General features: G+C 40.8%; 2 protein-coding genes across 3 annotated transcripts in view; one reads left to right on the top strand and one right to left on the bottom strand.

The window, feature by feature from the left end:
- rsrc1 (arginine/serine-rich coiled-coil 1) overlaps nt 1–3,139 on the bottom strand; it is a 68,500-nt gene extending 65,361 nt beyond the window's left edge. The window contains exons 1-3 of the mRNA XM_049726754.1: nt 3,059–3,139; nt 2,499–2,684; nt 1,233–1,349 (exon numbers count right to left, since the gene is read on the bottom strand). Of these exons, the coding sequence (XP_049582711.1) occupies nt 1,233–1,349; nt 2,499–2,674 (293 nt within the window). The 5' untranslated portion in view covers nt 2,675–2,684; nt 3,059–3,139. The remainder of the gene's footprint in view (nt 1–1,232; nt 1,350–2,498; nt 2,685–3,058) is intronic.
- Nucleotides 3,140–5,257: 2,118 nt separating this feature from the next.
- Nucleotides 5,258–11,700, top strand: shox2 (shox homeobox 2). 2 transcript variants are annotated; one of them, XM_049726105.1, is made up of 5 exons: nt 5,258–5,860; nt 6,844–7,055; nt 9,124–9,181; nt 9,625–9,713; nt 10,439–11,700. In XM_049726105.1, the coding sequence occupies exons 1-5, from the start codon at nt 5,599–5,601 to the stop codon at nt 10,694–10,696; spliced, it is 879 nt and encodes a 292-aa protein (XP_049582062.1). In that variant the 5' UTR covers nt 5,258–5,598; the 3' UTR covers nt 10,697–11,700. The 2 variants fall into 2 exon arrangements, with proteins under 2 accessions (XP_049582062.1, XP_049582061.1); XM_049726104.2 differs by having other exon boundaries at nt 5,259–5,860; nt 10,403–11,700.
- Nucleotides 11,701–13,353: the final 1,653 nt, after the last annotated feature.

Here is a 13,353-nt window from a genome sequence, read left to right as displayed (position 1 = left end):
CGGGGAGGGTCAGGGGGGGGGAGGGCGGCACCTTATATCCTACGTACGTATCCATCATGAGGTCCTGTCCACTCAATCCTGCACTGATCCATCAGCCAGCATCCTCAGGTACACACGCCATACGACTGACTAATGGTACTGGAAGCACCTGTACAGTCCGAGTCAGCCTTGCTGTCAGTCCACTGTGACGACACAACGTTTCATATACCGTGTATCGCGGATTAAAAAAAAAAAAAAAATCCCATTCTACCACAGCACTCATTCTGTTATGTCTGAGGCGGCAAACGTAGAAAGAGTTCCGGGAAGTTTACATGCTTGATTTTCAGGTGCTAGCAAAATCCGCTCATTCTGTTTTATTTTATTCAGGGAGTACTCGTTTCGATGTTTGTCATATGAAAATGCCAGTGTGCATTTCTGACAAAATTGCCATGGCGCCGAATCCCTCCGGCGACCCATCGCACCTGCTCCTTGCTAAGCAGATTACACAACTCTGCTAATCAGAGCGCCCGCCGCGTTTGCATGCGCCGATGTCATCGGCTGTAGTTCTAAATCTCCCAAATCCCCCTGCACCTTTCATCTCACGCCACTCCGACGAATCCGTTTTCAGACAGATGTTCTCATTGCCAACGCAAATATCTACTCAGGTCCAAGCCCCGCCCCCAAGAACAAAAAAAAGTTGCAAACGGCACAGCCTCATCCAGCATGGCGACATCTCCGCAAATAAACAAAAGACCCCAGTCGCCAGTGGCCGCATACATTACGACAACCTTTTTCTCGCGGGTGCATCCACGCATGTCTGTGCGAGGGATTTAAACAAGAAGAAAAAAAAACTGTTTACTGGTTCATTAGCAGCAGATTAGCTATGCTAATGACATGGAGCACCACACACGGCGACTTTGCCTTTATGTCGCTGAAAAGAATACGCAAGCATACGCAAGTGTGTGTGTGTGTGTGGTGCAAGTACGTACACACGAGGCTCACATGAATAAGCGAGTCCCTTGAAACACAATGGCACATAAGCGCCATTGGACAGCAGGGTAATAATCATAATTTAGCAAATCAATGTATGGATGATGTTAGATGAAGTTAAAAATAAAAACAAATCACAAACGAGTAAAAAATGAGCCTATTACTCAATCTCAGTCAAGTTTTGAGGAAACATACTCAGTGTATTTTTTTTTTTTTTTTTACTGACCCACAAACGACATGACCTCTCCAGTAATTGTTTTTACCTTCGGTCCCGGCTGCGTGACCTGTGCGAGCGGTGGCTCCTTCCCCTGTCACCGCTCCGACTTCTCCTTTTATGAGATGAACCTCGGGATGAGCTGCTGCTTGAACGTTTCTTTCGTCTGAAACAAACGTACGAACACGATCTCACTCGGTCGTTACGAGAGTTTTTCCAAGACGGATGAGAGGCAAGTAAAAGAGAATTCAGTACAACTAGCAAGAAGCGGTAGTAGCGTTGCTGGAAGGATGATTTAGTATTCCAACAGGTTGGATCCCGTGAGTGAGAACTTGTGAACTACCTCACGAGCCAAGACGCAACATTTTTCCGGGAGGTGATAAGTCAGTTCATCCAAAAATGAAACAAGCAGATGTGCTGATACACCTTTCACACAAACGCAACTTTTTCTTGTTCACTCCGAGGTTTTAGTTCTGCTCTCCGCCTCCGTTTCAACTCAAGGGGAAATAACAAAAGTAGAAGTATTTTCAAACTGTGCTTTATTTTTGTTGTTGCTATCTACTGTTTTACTTTTTACCTCATTAAGGAGTTGAACATTTGTATTACGCTGTTTAAAAATGAGTTTTTTGTGATTTAAAAATGAGACCAAGCTCGATCATTTCATATCATCTATCACTCCACTGTTTAGTTTAATTAAGTAATCAGCCCTTCACGGGCCAAAGGCTTGTTTTACTTTGGCGGGATTCCGGTACGTGCGTATGTGCATGTTAATTGATCAAATGTATTGGCGAGCAGATGAGGGCTGCCGGGGTTTTACCGCCCCGCCTTGCGCAGACAGGCAACGACTTCCCATCAGCAGTAATGGACCTTGACCGGGCCTCATAAATAATTACCATCAAGCGGCCTTGTCTGAGCAGCCCCGCATAACCAGTGGCAGTTGTGGATGGATGGAGGCTTGACGGAGGAACTCGGCTCCCGGCCGCTAGGCTCTTGTAAGGATATGTGATTGCGGGAAAAACCTTCTTCCATCTACTCAACAGTTGGTTAAACGAGGTATGAGAGTTTGCATGGAATAGTTACAATTCTTAATGGTATCCAAGTGGGCTGAAATTTAATTATTAGGAGAAAGGAGAACATTTGCATGACTGTGCTTTGGTTTATTTGATCAAAATCAAATCTTTTTTTTTTAATGAATTGGTAAAGTTCTAAGGAGTCTTCAAAATGTTTTGAGATCAGTTTGTGGTAAACTGCTAATATAAGCAATTATGAGCTTTGTTAAAAGGGGGAACCGAGGTATTACTCTTTGCTGTCTCACCTCCTGTCTCTGGATCGTGAGCGGCTCCGGCGGCTGGACCGGTGACTCCTGCTGCTTGTCACCCTGCTACCAGAAGATGAGGACGAAGAAGATGAAAATGAAGACGAGCGGCGACGCTGTTTCTTTTTCTTCTTGCTTCGGGTTTCGCCCTCACTGCTTGATGAGCGTCGACCCATAACTGTCTCACTGTTGTCACTGTCATACAGCAAAAACACACAAGGTTGCTCAGAGGCTAATGTTTACATATTATAAACGAACCGGGACCACTTTTGTCAACAAGTCATGTTTAACACCAATTCACACACTGCGTACACAGTAAATGCATTAAAACGGGGCTTTAGCGTGTTGTTATATCAAGCTAATGGTCGGTAGAGTGCCTGTTTTGACTAGCTAGCTAGCTAACCGAGCTAACTCTACAACGCTACGTTCAAATTTTTTACTCGACTGATACCGGAATGTTTGTGTAAATGTCTTGGGTGACATATAAGTTACGCAAAGGCTAAATTCGAGTGGAGTGAAGTCGAATTGACAGAATCTTTGTTGTACATCCCGCTTCTCACCGTTGCCGAGCTCCACAACAAACATGCGAGGCAGCGTTAGACTACAATAGTCGAAGTAGAGCGAATCGATCGAGCCCATGCTGGTATAAAAAGGCATGGGAAACATCGATCGATGATTGCTTTGGTCTAATAATGTATAGGTGCATTTTTTTTTATTTCTGAGTCGCTGATTCGCCATTAATTCCTCCGTATATACATTAATATAGTATTTTGAATGTTTAGATTTTTTTTCAAGAGTGGCATAATAATAAAACACTAAAGATGTTCTATGTAGCAATGTAAGTTTGTCAGTAATCGAATACATTAAAACCGCTATCAATCTTCAAGTACCATGGAAATAGTGTATTTTCTAAATAAATTACAATTAAAATATCAGGTTTGATCCCTGAAATGTATATCAAGCATTATTGCAAGATATTATGCACAGTTTAAACAACACGGTGCTTAAATATAGTAAAAATAGAAATGTTCAAAAACCACATTTATTGAAAATTAAATGCAAATGTAGTAAACAGTGGTGGGACACCCCAATGGCCACCTTATTTGTCGGAACATTTTGTTACCAGTAATTTTCCTGCTATTTTCACATGGATGTTGTATTCTTATATTCATTTATACTTTTCCTTAATAAATGTATATTAACTGAATATTCAAAGAGGAAATTTACGATTTATCTCTTCATCAACCCTAAAAAACTCTTTGGTAAAGAAACAAAATAATTATTAGATTTAAATGTATTGAAAATTAAAGCTAAATTTAAAAAAAATCCTAAATAAAAGTTTATTTAAAAAAAACACTGTTTCTTTTGAGTACTGCTGGAAGGAATCACACTTTGAGGATCACTGCACTTTACAACACACATACAGGGTGTGTGTACATTTATTTTATTCACGAGTTTCAATAGCTACAAGTGTGCTGAAATTTCACTGCCACCTGCACGTTTGCAGCCTTGAGCTCATGTGCATGAGGTCATAATCGTCATGCAACAATAAATAAACACATTGGGTGAGAGTGTTTTCCCTTCAAAGTGCATTTGAATCCAAACCACGATTTGCCTGTACAATAAATTAATTCGAAGACTGGTGGAGAAGGGGGGAATAGGCGGGGGTGTTGGGGGGGTAAACAGGATGCGCATCACCTCATTAGGCATGCAACGCCGCTTTGGGCAGGAATAACAGTATTAATGCCTAAAGGTTTACACTGAAACGTCGTTAATATTTAATCTGGGGGAATTATTATCACCACGGCGTGGAAATTGAGATGCTTATAGATTATCAATAAACACGCCTCATTTAGCATCACGATTTAGGAAAAAAAATCCCTGCTCTTTTCTCTTAATTGCTCTCATTGTTTATTTACAAATATGGGCCATAATAAGCGGTAATTAGCGAGCCCATTGGCAACATATATTAGCAGAGAGAGAGGCGCGTTAATTGAACGTTTAGCTGTTATTTAACACCAGAAGCATGCCTTTAAAAGGCCCGTTGAGGATTAGAAGCCATATATAGCAATATCATTTTCGACGCAGCACTTAATTTGAACATTACATCACCATAAACGTTCAGTTTGCAGAAATCTAATTTCATATAGGCTTTATAAATATAACAAATCCAACATATATGCACGCACACACATGCTGTACTTAAACTAATGACATAAATTTATGATAACAAACACTATAATATAACTTTTGCTGATAAATTAAATAATTTGATCATTTATATATATTTTACTGATGTAGTGCAATAAACGGCAATCTACGGTTCGCGCTAATGATAACTTCAAAAAATATAAAACTATATATATTTAGTGAATCCGTCTTATTTTTATTTGCATTGATCAGAGATGAGACGTCTCACTCTGTCTCTCTGTCTCTCTCTTTCTCTCTCGTCATTTTCTCAGCCACTCCCCTGCAGAGAGAGAGAGAGAGAGCTTGAGAGCGAGCGATAGAGAGCGGAGAGAGAGAGAGAGAGATTCATTGCACTCTCTCGGGTGTTTAAAAAGTAACCCAGGACAATGGCAGCGAATGAGCGCTTAATTAAATTAATTAGTCCTTCTTGTCAATCTTGGATTAATGGCCAATAGCTGCTGCGGCGGTGCAGCTTAATGTTTTTTTTTTCTTTTTTTTGTACTAGTGTGGGTGGATGAAGGGAGTAAAAGAAGAGAGGGAGGGAAGGAGGGAAGGGAGGGAGGGGGGCTCATCTCGGCATCCTGAGGGGAGGTAATTTGCACGGATCAAGGGGGCAAGGCGCCGCAAAGTATAAATAGTGTGACTTCAATCGAGGATCACCAGCAGGTTCCCCAACTCCGCGATACCAAAGGAGGGAGAAATTGGCCGAGGAAGACGCGTCTTTATGTCCCATTTTTTTCGGGCGCCTTCCCAGAGAGTTGGCAGCATCACCTCGTCTCGTTTTCAAGGGGCCGCACCATTGATGTCTTAAGCTGCCGTGGAGCAAAGGGAGAGAGGGGCTACGACGGCGAGTCTGCCTGACTGATTTTTTCCTTCTTTGAAAGGAAAAAAAAAATAACGAGAGTGTGTGATGGAAGAGCTTACCGCGTTCGTGTCGAAGTCTTTCGATCACAAAGTCAAGGAGAAGAAGGAGGTGATCACCTACCGGGAGGTGCTGGAGACCGGTGCGGCGAGGGCGGCCGGCCGCGGCGGGGAGCCCTTAGCCCCGGAGCCCGGGAGCCGGGAGGAAGCGGCGGTCGTAGTCCGGAACGTGGCGCTCTCGCCGGGGAGAGAGACGGACATCCTCGGGCCGGAGAGGACCAGAGACGCCGGCAGTCCCAAACTCATTGACGGTAAGAGTCGATAGGATATAGACCCGCTTGGAGGAAAAGTCTATAAAGGCTATATAAACGTGCTTAATGGTGTTGCAAACTATTTTATTTGGCTGGTTCTCACATTTTACGAGAGAAAATCCCTTGGAATGTTCCTGCAGCGATCGTTAAACACTTTTAAAGTTAATCATCCATGATTACGCGTATAAGGTGGAAATTATGATTTGAATCAATGTGTGTTAATGCAGCTAAATTTCAATAGTGCATTAAAAAAGGTTTTAACTCATTTTTATATTTAAAGTGCTTGTCGTTAAATGTGATATGCAGGTTTTGCAGCATGCATGTATGCATATAAGTGCACAAGCGCAGGTGGATGATGAGCTTGAAGCTGGCCTAGTGTTTTTCGTTTTACACGTCCAATGCAGGTTTTTTGTTAAATGCATGGTAACATGATTTTAATAAACGGAGTAAAATAGAAACAATACATTTGATCAAACTAGGTGTCCACAAATTCTCTATACAATTAATAAAATACTTGGTTCTTTATTTCAATTTATTTACCTTTATCATAGCCCAAATATATTTCTGGATTATGTTAAAAAACCTTCCTAATTTACTGGTGGCGATTTCTTTTTAAAAACAGATCAAAATGTTTCAACACATGCTATTTAAAAGCGGAGTGCCTTGTTAAACGTGGCCGTGACAGGCTGCTTGTTTCCCGCGTGGATCACACACACAAGCATCAGTAGAGGAGCACACATACACACATGATGGCCTTGCATATTTATAAGCACTTAATAATTAAAGAGCTTTATGTAGCTCGACAAAACATCTGAGCTGTGATCCGTTTTTGAGGTTTGGGGAGGGCAGGTCTCTCCTTCACTTTCCATTGCTTTCATTTTTTTTTTCCCAATGCCCATTGAGCCCATCGGTGCACCGTACGTCAAATAATGTGTGAAAAAAAAGAAGTCATGTGGCTCCACTCCCTGTCTCTTTTTTTAAAGGCACCACGGATGTGAAGGAGAGGAAAGAGGAGTCCACAAAGCCCATGGAGGACGAAGCGCAAACCAAAATCAAGCAAAGGAGAAGTCGGACTAACTTCACGCTGGAGCAGCTCAACGAGCTGGAGAGGCTCTTCGACGAGACGCACTACCCGGACGCCTTCATGCGGGAGGAGTTGAGCCAGAGGCTGGGGCTGTCCGAAGCCCGAGTGCAGGTCAGGAACCACCTGCTTTTCTCACACGCATGCATGGGAATAAAAAAGAATGCAGGAAAGCGTTGAAAGAATGCATGGATAAATAGTAGACAACAACATAAGACAAAGCAAGCATGAAGGATTACTAATAAAGATATGAAAACATTTAAATATTCAACAGTGTCTAACAATCATTAACATGCAAAATTAAATTCTAAATAACAAATATTCCATACAAGTCGTTTTATTTCTTTGTAGGCTCTTTGGAATATAGCGATAAAAACAATGATAAAATAATTAGCAATGAGGAAACAGAAACGGTTTGGGAAATGAATGGAATAATAATAAAGCTTCATGTAATTTCATAAAATTTACCTGTAAAATATTATTTTTGTTACATGTTAAACACATGATTGGAATCTAATGGTTAAAAAATAATACAAGATACATACGTTTTGTTAATAGCGTCACTCATCAGTTAAATATTTAATTAAACAATAATTTATTCCGTTTTGTGGGTAAGCCATTCGAATGACTCGATTAATATTGCAATTATATATATATATATATATATATATATATATATATATATATATATATATATATATATATATATATATATATATATATACTTTTTTATATATGACAAATCATAAGATGCATTCAAATACACTGATAGTTTTAAAAACGTATGGCAATTGGCTTAGCTTTAAAAATCAACGTTTGTTTTCTGCAGGTAAAAAAAAATCATGTTGAAAATGAAATGATGGAAATAAAATATTTCTTTACTGTAGGGGCTTTCGTTTAACGCATCAGTAATTCATACATGTGATTTAGCACGTTCTTAAATCAACAAAAATACGTGCAAACGTGGCTTATAAATCCATTCCAAACATATTGCCGAGTAAAGCCATATTTTCCCATTCGAATAGAAATGTATTGATATCTTCCCACAGTTTGATGTATTCTTCTCCAAGCAGCAATGCTTATTCAATTATTGCGTTAACGATCTCACTTGGGGGCTGTGTGTGTGTTGACGTCACGAGAGTGCACGTGCATGCTTTTCATCCTCACTGTGCAGCAGGATTGCAGCGTGTGTGTCTGTGTGTATGTGTGTGCGTTCGTGTAACGTGTTGTTGTTCGCGAGGGCCCACGAGCAAAAAGACCATCTGGACAGAAACCCAGTATGCCTTCCAAGGAAAGTGGGGGGGTGTGGGGGGGTCTTTAAGCATGAACCGAATTAACATACGACTTAATCCGAAAAATGAACGGGAATAATAAAAGGGCTCATCAGAAAAAGTTTTTCTATATGATTTTTCCCGCAATTGTGCTGAGGGATTTGCATGAATTAAATGCGTTTATTATCGAGGCAAACTCTTTTGATACAGAAGCCGACACAATATAATAAATAGATGAAACATATGAGCACTACCAAAGGTTTATTTTCTATTTCTTCCCGCCTCAATCGATAGCTTTGCTGTTATCACCACTATAAATTCCAAGTGGAGCGCGCGCAAAATGCTCAATAAATGAAATCCGCCGACAGCCAAATCGATAATATTTTCTATCACAACAACGCGCCACGAAACATTTGTGCTAATTTAACTAAATGTGCTACTCCGCCGTGTAGTTTGTGTTTAAGTGTTCCTCCCCCCCCCCCCCCCCCCCAAAGCGTTATAAAGACGTAATTAACGGGAGCGGTCGTATAATGAGAGGAAAACGGTGCAATGAGAGGAGGGCAAAGCATCATCAACCATCATCATCATCATCCTCATCATGGCTGCTACTCGATAGCGCAGAGTCCATTCAAAGTCTGCTGGGACACTCGAGCATGTGCAGAAAGATGACACTGGGGCTGACAAGGTTATTTATTACAACCCGATCGCCCTGCAACATCTCCACAATTTGCCCCGATAAAAGAGTCGTTATTTATTTATTTATTTATTCATTGCATATTCCCACATTTGGCTGCAATGTCTCCTTGCTAATGTTTTAAATGCATTTGGGTATTTCACCCCTTTGAAGATTAAAAAAAAAAGTGGTTATTGTTACTTACACAATTAATATATATTCATGTGTGTTGCTGCAGGTTTGGTTCCAGAACAGAAGAGCCAAATGCAGAAAGCAGGAGAACCAGTTACATAAAGGTACGTACATGTATACACTGAAGATTAATGCTATGATTGATGATGTCGCTTTCACTAATGATAAACAACAAAACACACACTTATTACACACAAAAATTAATCTAAGCAGGTTTGTTGAGCAAGGGAATCGCTTACAACTGTGGCTCATTTTGGGGGCTAAATTTTGGACCTACTTGTGAAGGCCTAGCAGTTTGATGCACACTTCTGAAATAGCACGTTGGTGACCCCGGCTGTTTACAGTAGACACACAAACCAGCAGTTTTCATCTGCCTTATGCAAGTGGCACCCACAACCGCACACATCTTGCTTTCTACCACAACAAAGTGATAACACATTTTTTTGTTAGGTGGTGAGCATTTTCCTAGTATTGTATTCAAGTGCTTATTTTGTATTGTGCATTTTGCTTGTTATGAGGTGCTCATCTCCGCATTCTTTTCTTCTAGGAGTTCTGATAGGAGCAGCAAATCAGTTTGAAGCTTGTCGCGTGGCGCCATATGTCAACGTGGGGGCCTTGCGGATGCCATTTCAACAGGCAAGTGTCTCTTTAAAGGGATCCTGAAATTATGAACAGTGTGTTAAGGGCATAGCATGGTAAAATTTGTACATTCGAGATCTTGAGTTTTTAAAGTAGTGGGTCAGTAAAATTTAAGAAACCATGATTTAGCAGTGATTCTCAAAATGTGGTAAGATGACCACTAATGGGCTCCCTCTAGTGGTACCCAAAAGAATCACAGCTTAAGTATTGTTCAGTTGTATTTAACTTTAAAGTGCATTTTCATGCAGCCTTTAAAAGCTGGTTTTAAACTTTCATTTCGATGCATTTTGTTTGTAATATTCGTGTAATACTTTTTAAATGAATCATCATTTTTTGCCCCCTATTTAGCACAATATTAATGTTCAACCTGTTACAGTGGCTTACAGTAATAGGAAAAAAACCTCCGTCTCGATTTTTAAAACGGACATAAAGCATTGGTGGGTTGAATGTTTAATTTTATTTTCTTAATGGTGGTTCCCCGAGGTTTTATCAATTCACTAGAAATTGATCCAATGCTGTCAATGGCGCAGTTGACCATGCCATGAATTTGAGACGCTCCCCAATCAAGTCTAAAAAGCAGGGAAAAAAATGACAAGTGAATGTCCCATGAGCCACTGCGAACTTAACGCATGTTCTCCCCCCTCCCCTTCCCCCTTTTCTCCCCCCTTCCTGCGTGCGTCCCGTAGGATAGTCATTGCAACGTGCCGCCCTTCTCCTTTCAGGTTCAGGCGCAACTGCAGCTGGACAGCGCCGTGGCGCATGCGCAACACCATCTCCACTCTCACCTAGCCGCACACGCGCCCTACATGATGTTCCCGGCGCCGCCCTTCGGCCTGCCGCTGGCCACGCTCGCCGCCGAGTCGGCGTCGGCAGCGTCCGTCGTGGCCGCCGCTGCTGCCGCCAAGAACACCAGCAAGAACTCAAGCATCGCCGATCTGAGACTCAAGGCCAAGAAACACGCGGCCGCGTTGGGCCTGTGACGTCCACCACGACGACGATGACGTCGCTCGGGAACGCGCACGCACGGGGACGCCAACGCCAAAGGCCAAGCGAGGACGCTATTTATGTTTTTTTTTTTTTTTTTTTCCTCCGATGCAGGACAACTATAAAAATAAAGGCTATTTATGAGATTATGAAAAATGACTGCTTAATAGCCTATGGGAAGTAATTTTTCTACGCCAAAAAAAACAAAAACAAACATGGACGGCCCTTGTGGCGGAAAGAAGAAGAAGAAGAGGAGGATGCAGCTGGTGGTTGATACTTTGTCAAACAAGGCGAACCATTCTGCAGTCTGTTCTAACATCTTATTATTATTATTAATATTATTATTATTACTTACTGAGGCTGGCCTCGTTGTAGTTCAACACTTCCACGCCAAGAAATGAAGCGAGGGAATTCCAAAATGTTTGCATGAGTCAACACGCTGACCTTTATGACCTTTTTTCTTTCTTTCCTTCTTCCTTTCTTTCTTTCTTTTGGTAAAAATGACGCCAAACACCACAAATGTGAGATCATAATATATGTTTTTTTTTTCTTTATGCTAAGTGGTGTTTCATCTACTTTTAAAGGTTTTTTTTTTTTTTTTTTACGTTATATATATGACAGTATATAACAAAAAAGAACTGTAAAAAGGTACGGGCACATGTAAAATATGTTTATACACAAGAAACATCTTTTTGGATTCATTTTCTGGGGGTGTTTGACTTCCATTTGCGTGCAAGCTATGTGCTTCCTGTATGTACTTTTTTTAAAATATATATATGACAGTGAAAGTGAACTCACCTGAGGCACGGGTTTCTTAAAAAAAAAAAGAAAGAAAAAATAATACTCATGACAATACCTTTTCCATCTCATGTGAAACGTGAATCCACCTAATCAAAATAAATTAACAAAAGGTTCTTTAATGAGTTGATGCTTTGTTGGAGCAATAGGGCTCTTTGTTTTGAATTTATTTATTAGTAAAGAATTGTTTTTGAATCATGCATGACTGTGGCGGGAATCTTTTGATAACGTCACGAGTGACAGGTCCGTTTAGTGAGGAACATTGCTTGTTCTCCTGCCAAATTCATGCATTATGCATGCTTTTTGGTTGTGGGACATTTGGAGAGGCGGACTGATCATTTTCACTCTACAAGAGAACACAACGGGGAGATAACAGATAAAGAGGAGTCAAGTTTGGCATCCCTTTTTCGAAATTCTTTGTTTATTCTCTTTTTTTCTTTATTTTACAAAAATTAATGAATTCATCTATGCAGCCAAACACATGTAACAATAGTTAATTGACGTTGGCGATAGTTGAAACAGCGCCGGTCAAAAGGGTCTGTCGGCCATTTTTTGTTCTAATGGCTGCAAATCAAAATGGAGGGGGCCTTTGTGTGAAAGCATCATTAACGCCTGCGCCTCACAAATTCATTTCCTGACATCTTAATCGTATCTTATTGAACAAACATGTGACATGATCATGCGCAGGCAGATCGCTTTACAAGACCCAATTTTCTGCACACAACAACAGTGTCCCGAGCTATTAATTAATAGCACTGGATCCATGTATGTGTGTGTGTGTGTGTGTTTGTGTGCCTTGGCATTCCGGGGCAGGATCCAGACGCCAAATCTATTGAATTATTGATCGCCGGCCTGGCCAGTAATGGAGGAGACGGAACTGGGAAAGTGAACTGATCGTGGGAGAGTGCACTGTCCCATCTTGGGAAGATGTACTCACAGTCCACAGCTAGCTTTAGGCACATCTGCCCATTCGCTGGATCAAGAGATCCAAAACGGGGGTTGTATTCGTGTTTTGGTTGTTATTTGGAGTTGTGTAGTACAATACAGTGTCAATCTTTACAAAGTATCAGCTTTGAAAAGCTTGCAAGTTGGGGCAACATTGGCAGATACAAAGCCTGTCAAAAGTCAGGACTTCAAAATAAAAGAACCACAGTATAGTAAATATTAGATTCATCACACTTACCTTGGTACACATTAAAAAATGTTGTTTTGTTAATAATGATTTGTAAAAACGCTACAATTACACCAAAGAAATTGTCGTAAAAATGTCTTTATTAAACTGAAATATTTTATTTTGAAGGTGTGACTTTTGACAGGATGTTACACCAATTTACCAATTTAATTTTAATTTAATTAGTACGTTTACAATTAAGCTAAACATCAAACAGAATTGCAATTTGTGAATTCAAAACAACCACATAATGTTAAAACAAATTAGCATTAAGCTAATTAAGCATCAAGCATTAGCATTCGTTCGTATTATGGATCTGCTATTTCTCAATAAAATATAAATTACATCAATTTTTCTTGTTTGGTGGGGGAACAGACATTTCCATTCACTTCAATGAGAAAAGATCATTTAAAAATGATTTTTTTCAACATCTTTTCTACTTTACCTCCCTGGAGCCGTGTGAAGGCTTGGACGCTATCAGGCCTTTCAAAGATGTGGTCCGGGAGTGGAGGGCCCTGGAGACAATGAGACGGGGACACACAAGTGCCCTGCTGATTAGACACACAGACGACCCCACTCTCCTCTCAACACACTCTTAAGACACACACAAACACTACCCCCCCCCCAGTCAGACGGGAGCCAGGCAGGCTCTCACGGGCTTCTCGTTGTCTTTACTACCACCCC

The sequence above is a fragment of the Syngnathus scovelli genome, chromosome 7, assembly GCF_024217435.2.
Source record: "Syngnathus scovelli strain Florida chromosome 7, RoL_Ssco_1.2, whole genome shotgun sequence".
Lineage (NCBI taxonomy): Eukaryota > Metazoa > Chordata > Actinopteri > Syngnathiformes > Syngnathidae > Syngnathus > Syngnathus scovelli.
The sequence above is the reverse complement of the archived record's forward strand: the minus strand, read 5'-3'. Positions and strand labels throughout refer to the sequence as shown.

What these genes read in the sequence shown, in the direction of transcription:
- shox2 (XM_049726104.2), top strand. Translation starts at nt 5,599, where the DNA reads ATGGAAGAGCTTACCGCGTTCGTGTCGAAGTCTTTCGATCACAAAGTC. An exon ending in CAGTCCCAAACTCATTGACG is followed by an intron (nt 5,861 to 6,843) that starts GTAAGAGTCGAT and finishes CTTTTTTTAAAG; the next exon opens with GCACCACGGATGTGAAGGAG. An exon ending in TGTCCGAAGCCCGAGTGCAG is followed by an intron (nt 7,056 to 9,123) that starts GTCAGGAACCAC and finishes GTGTTGCTGCAG; the next exon opens with GTTTGGTTCCAGAACAGAAG.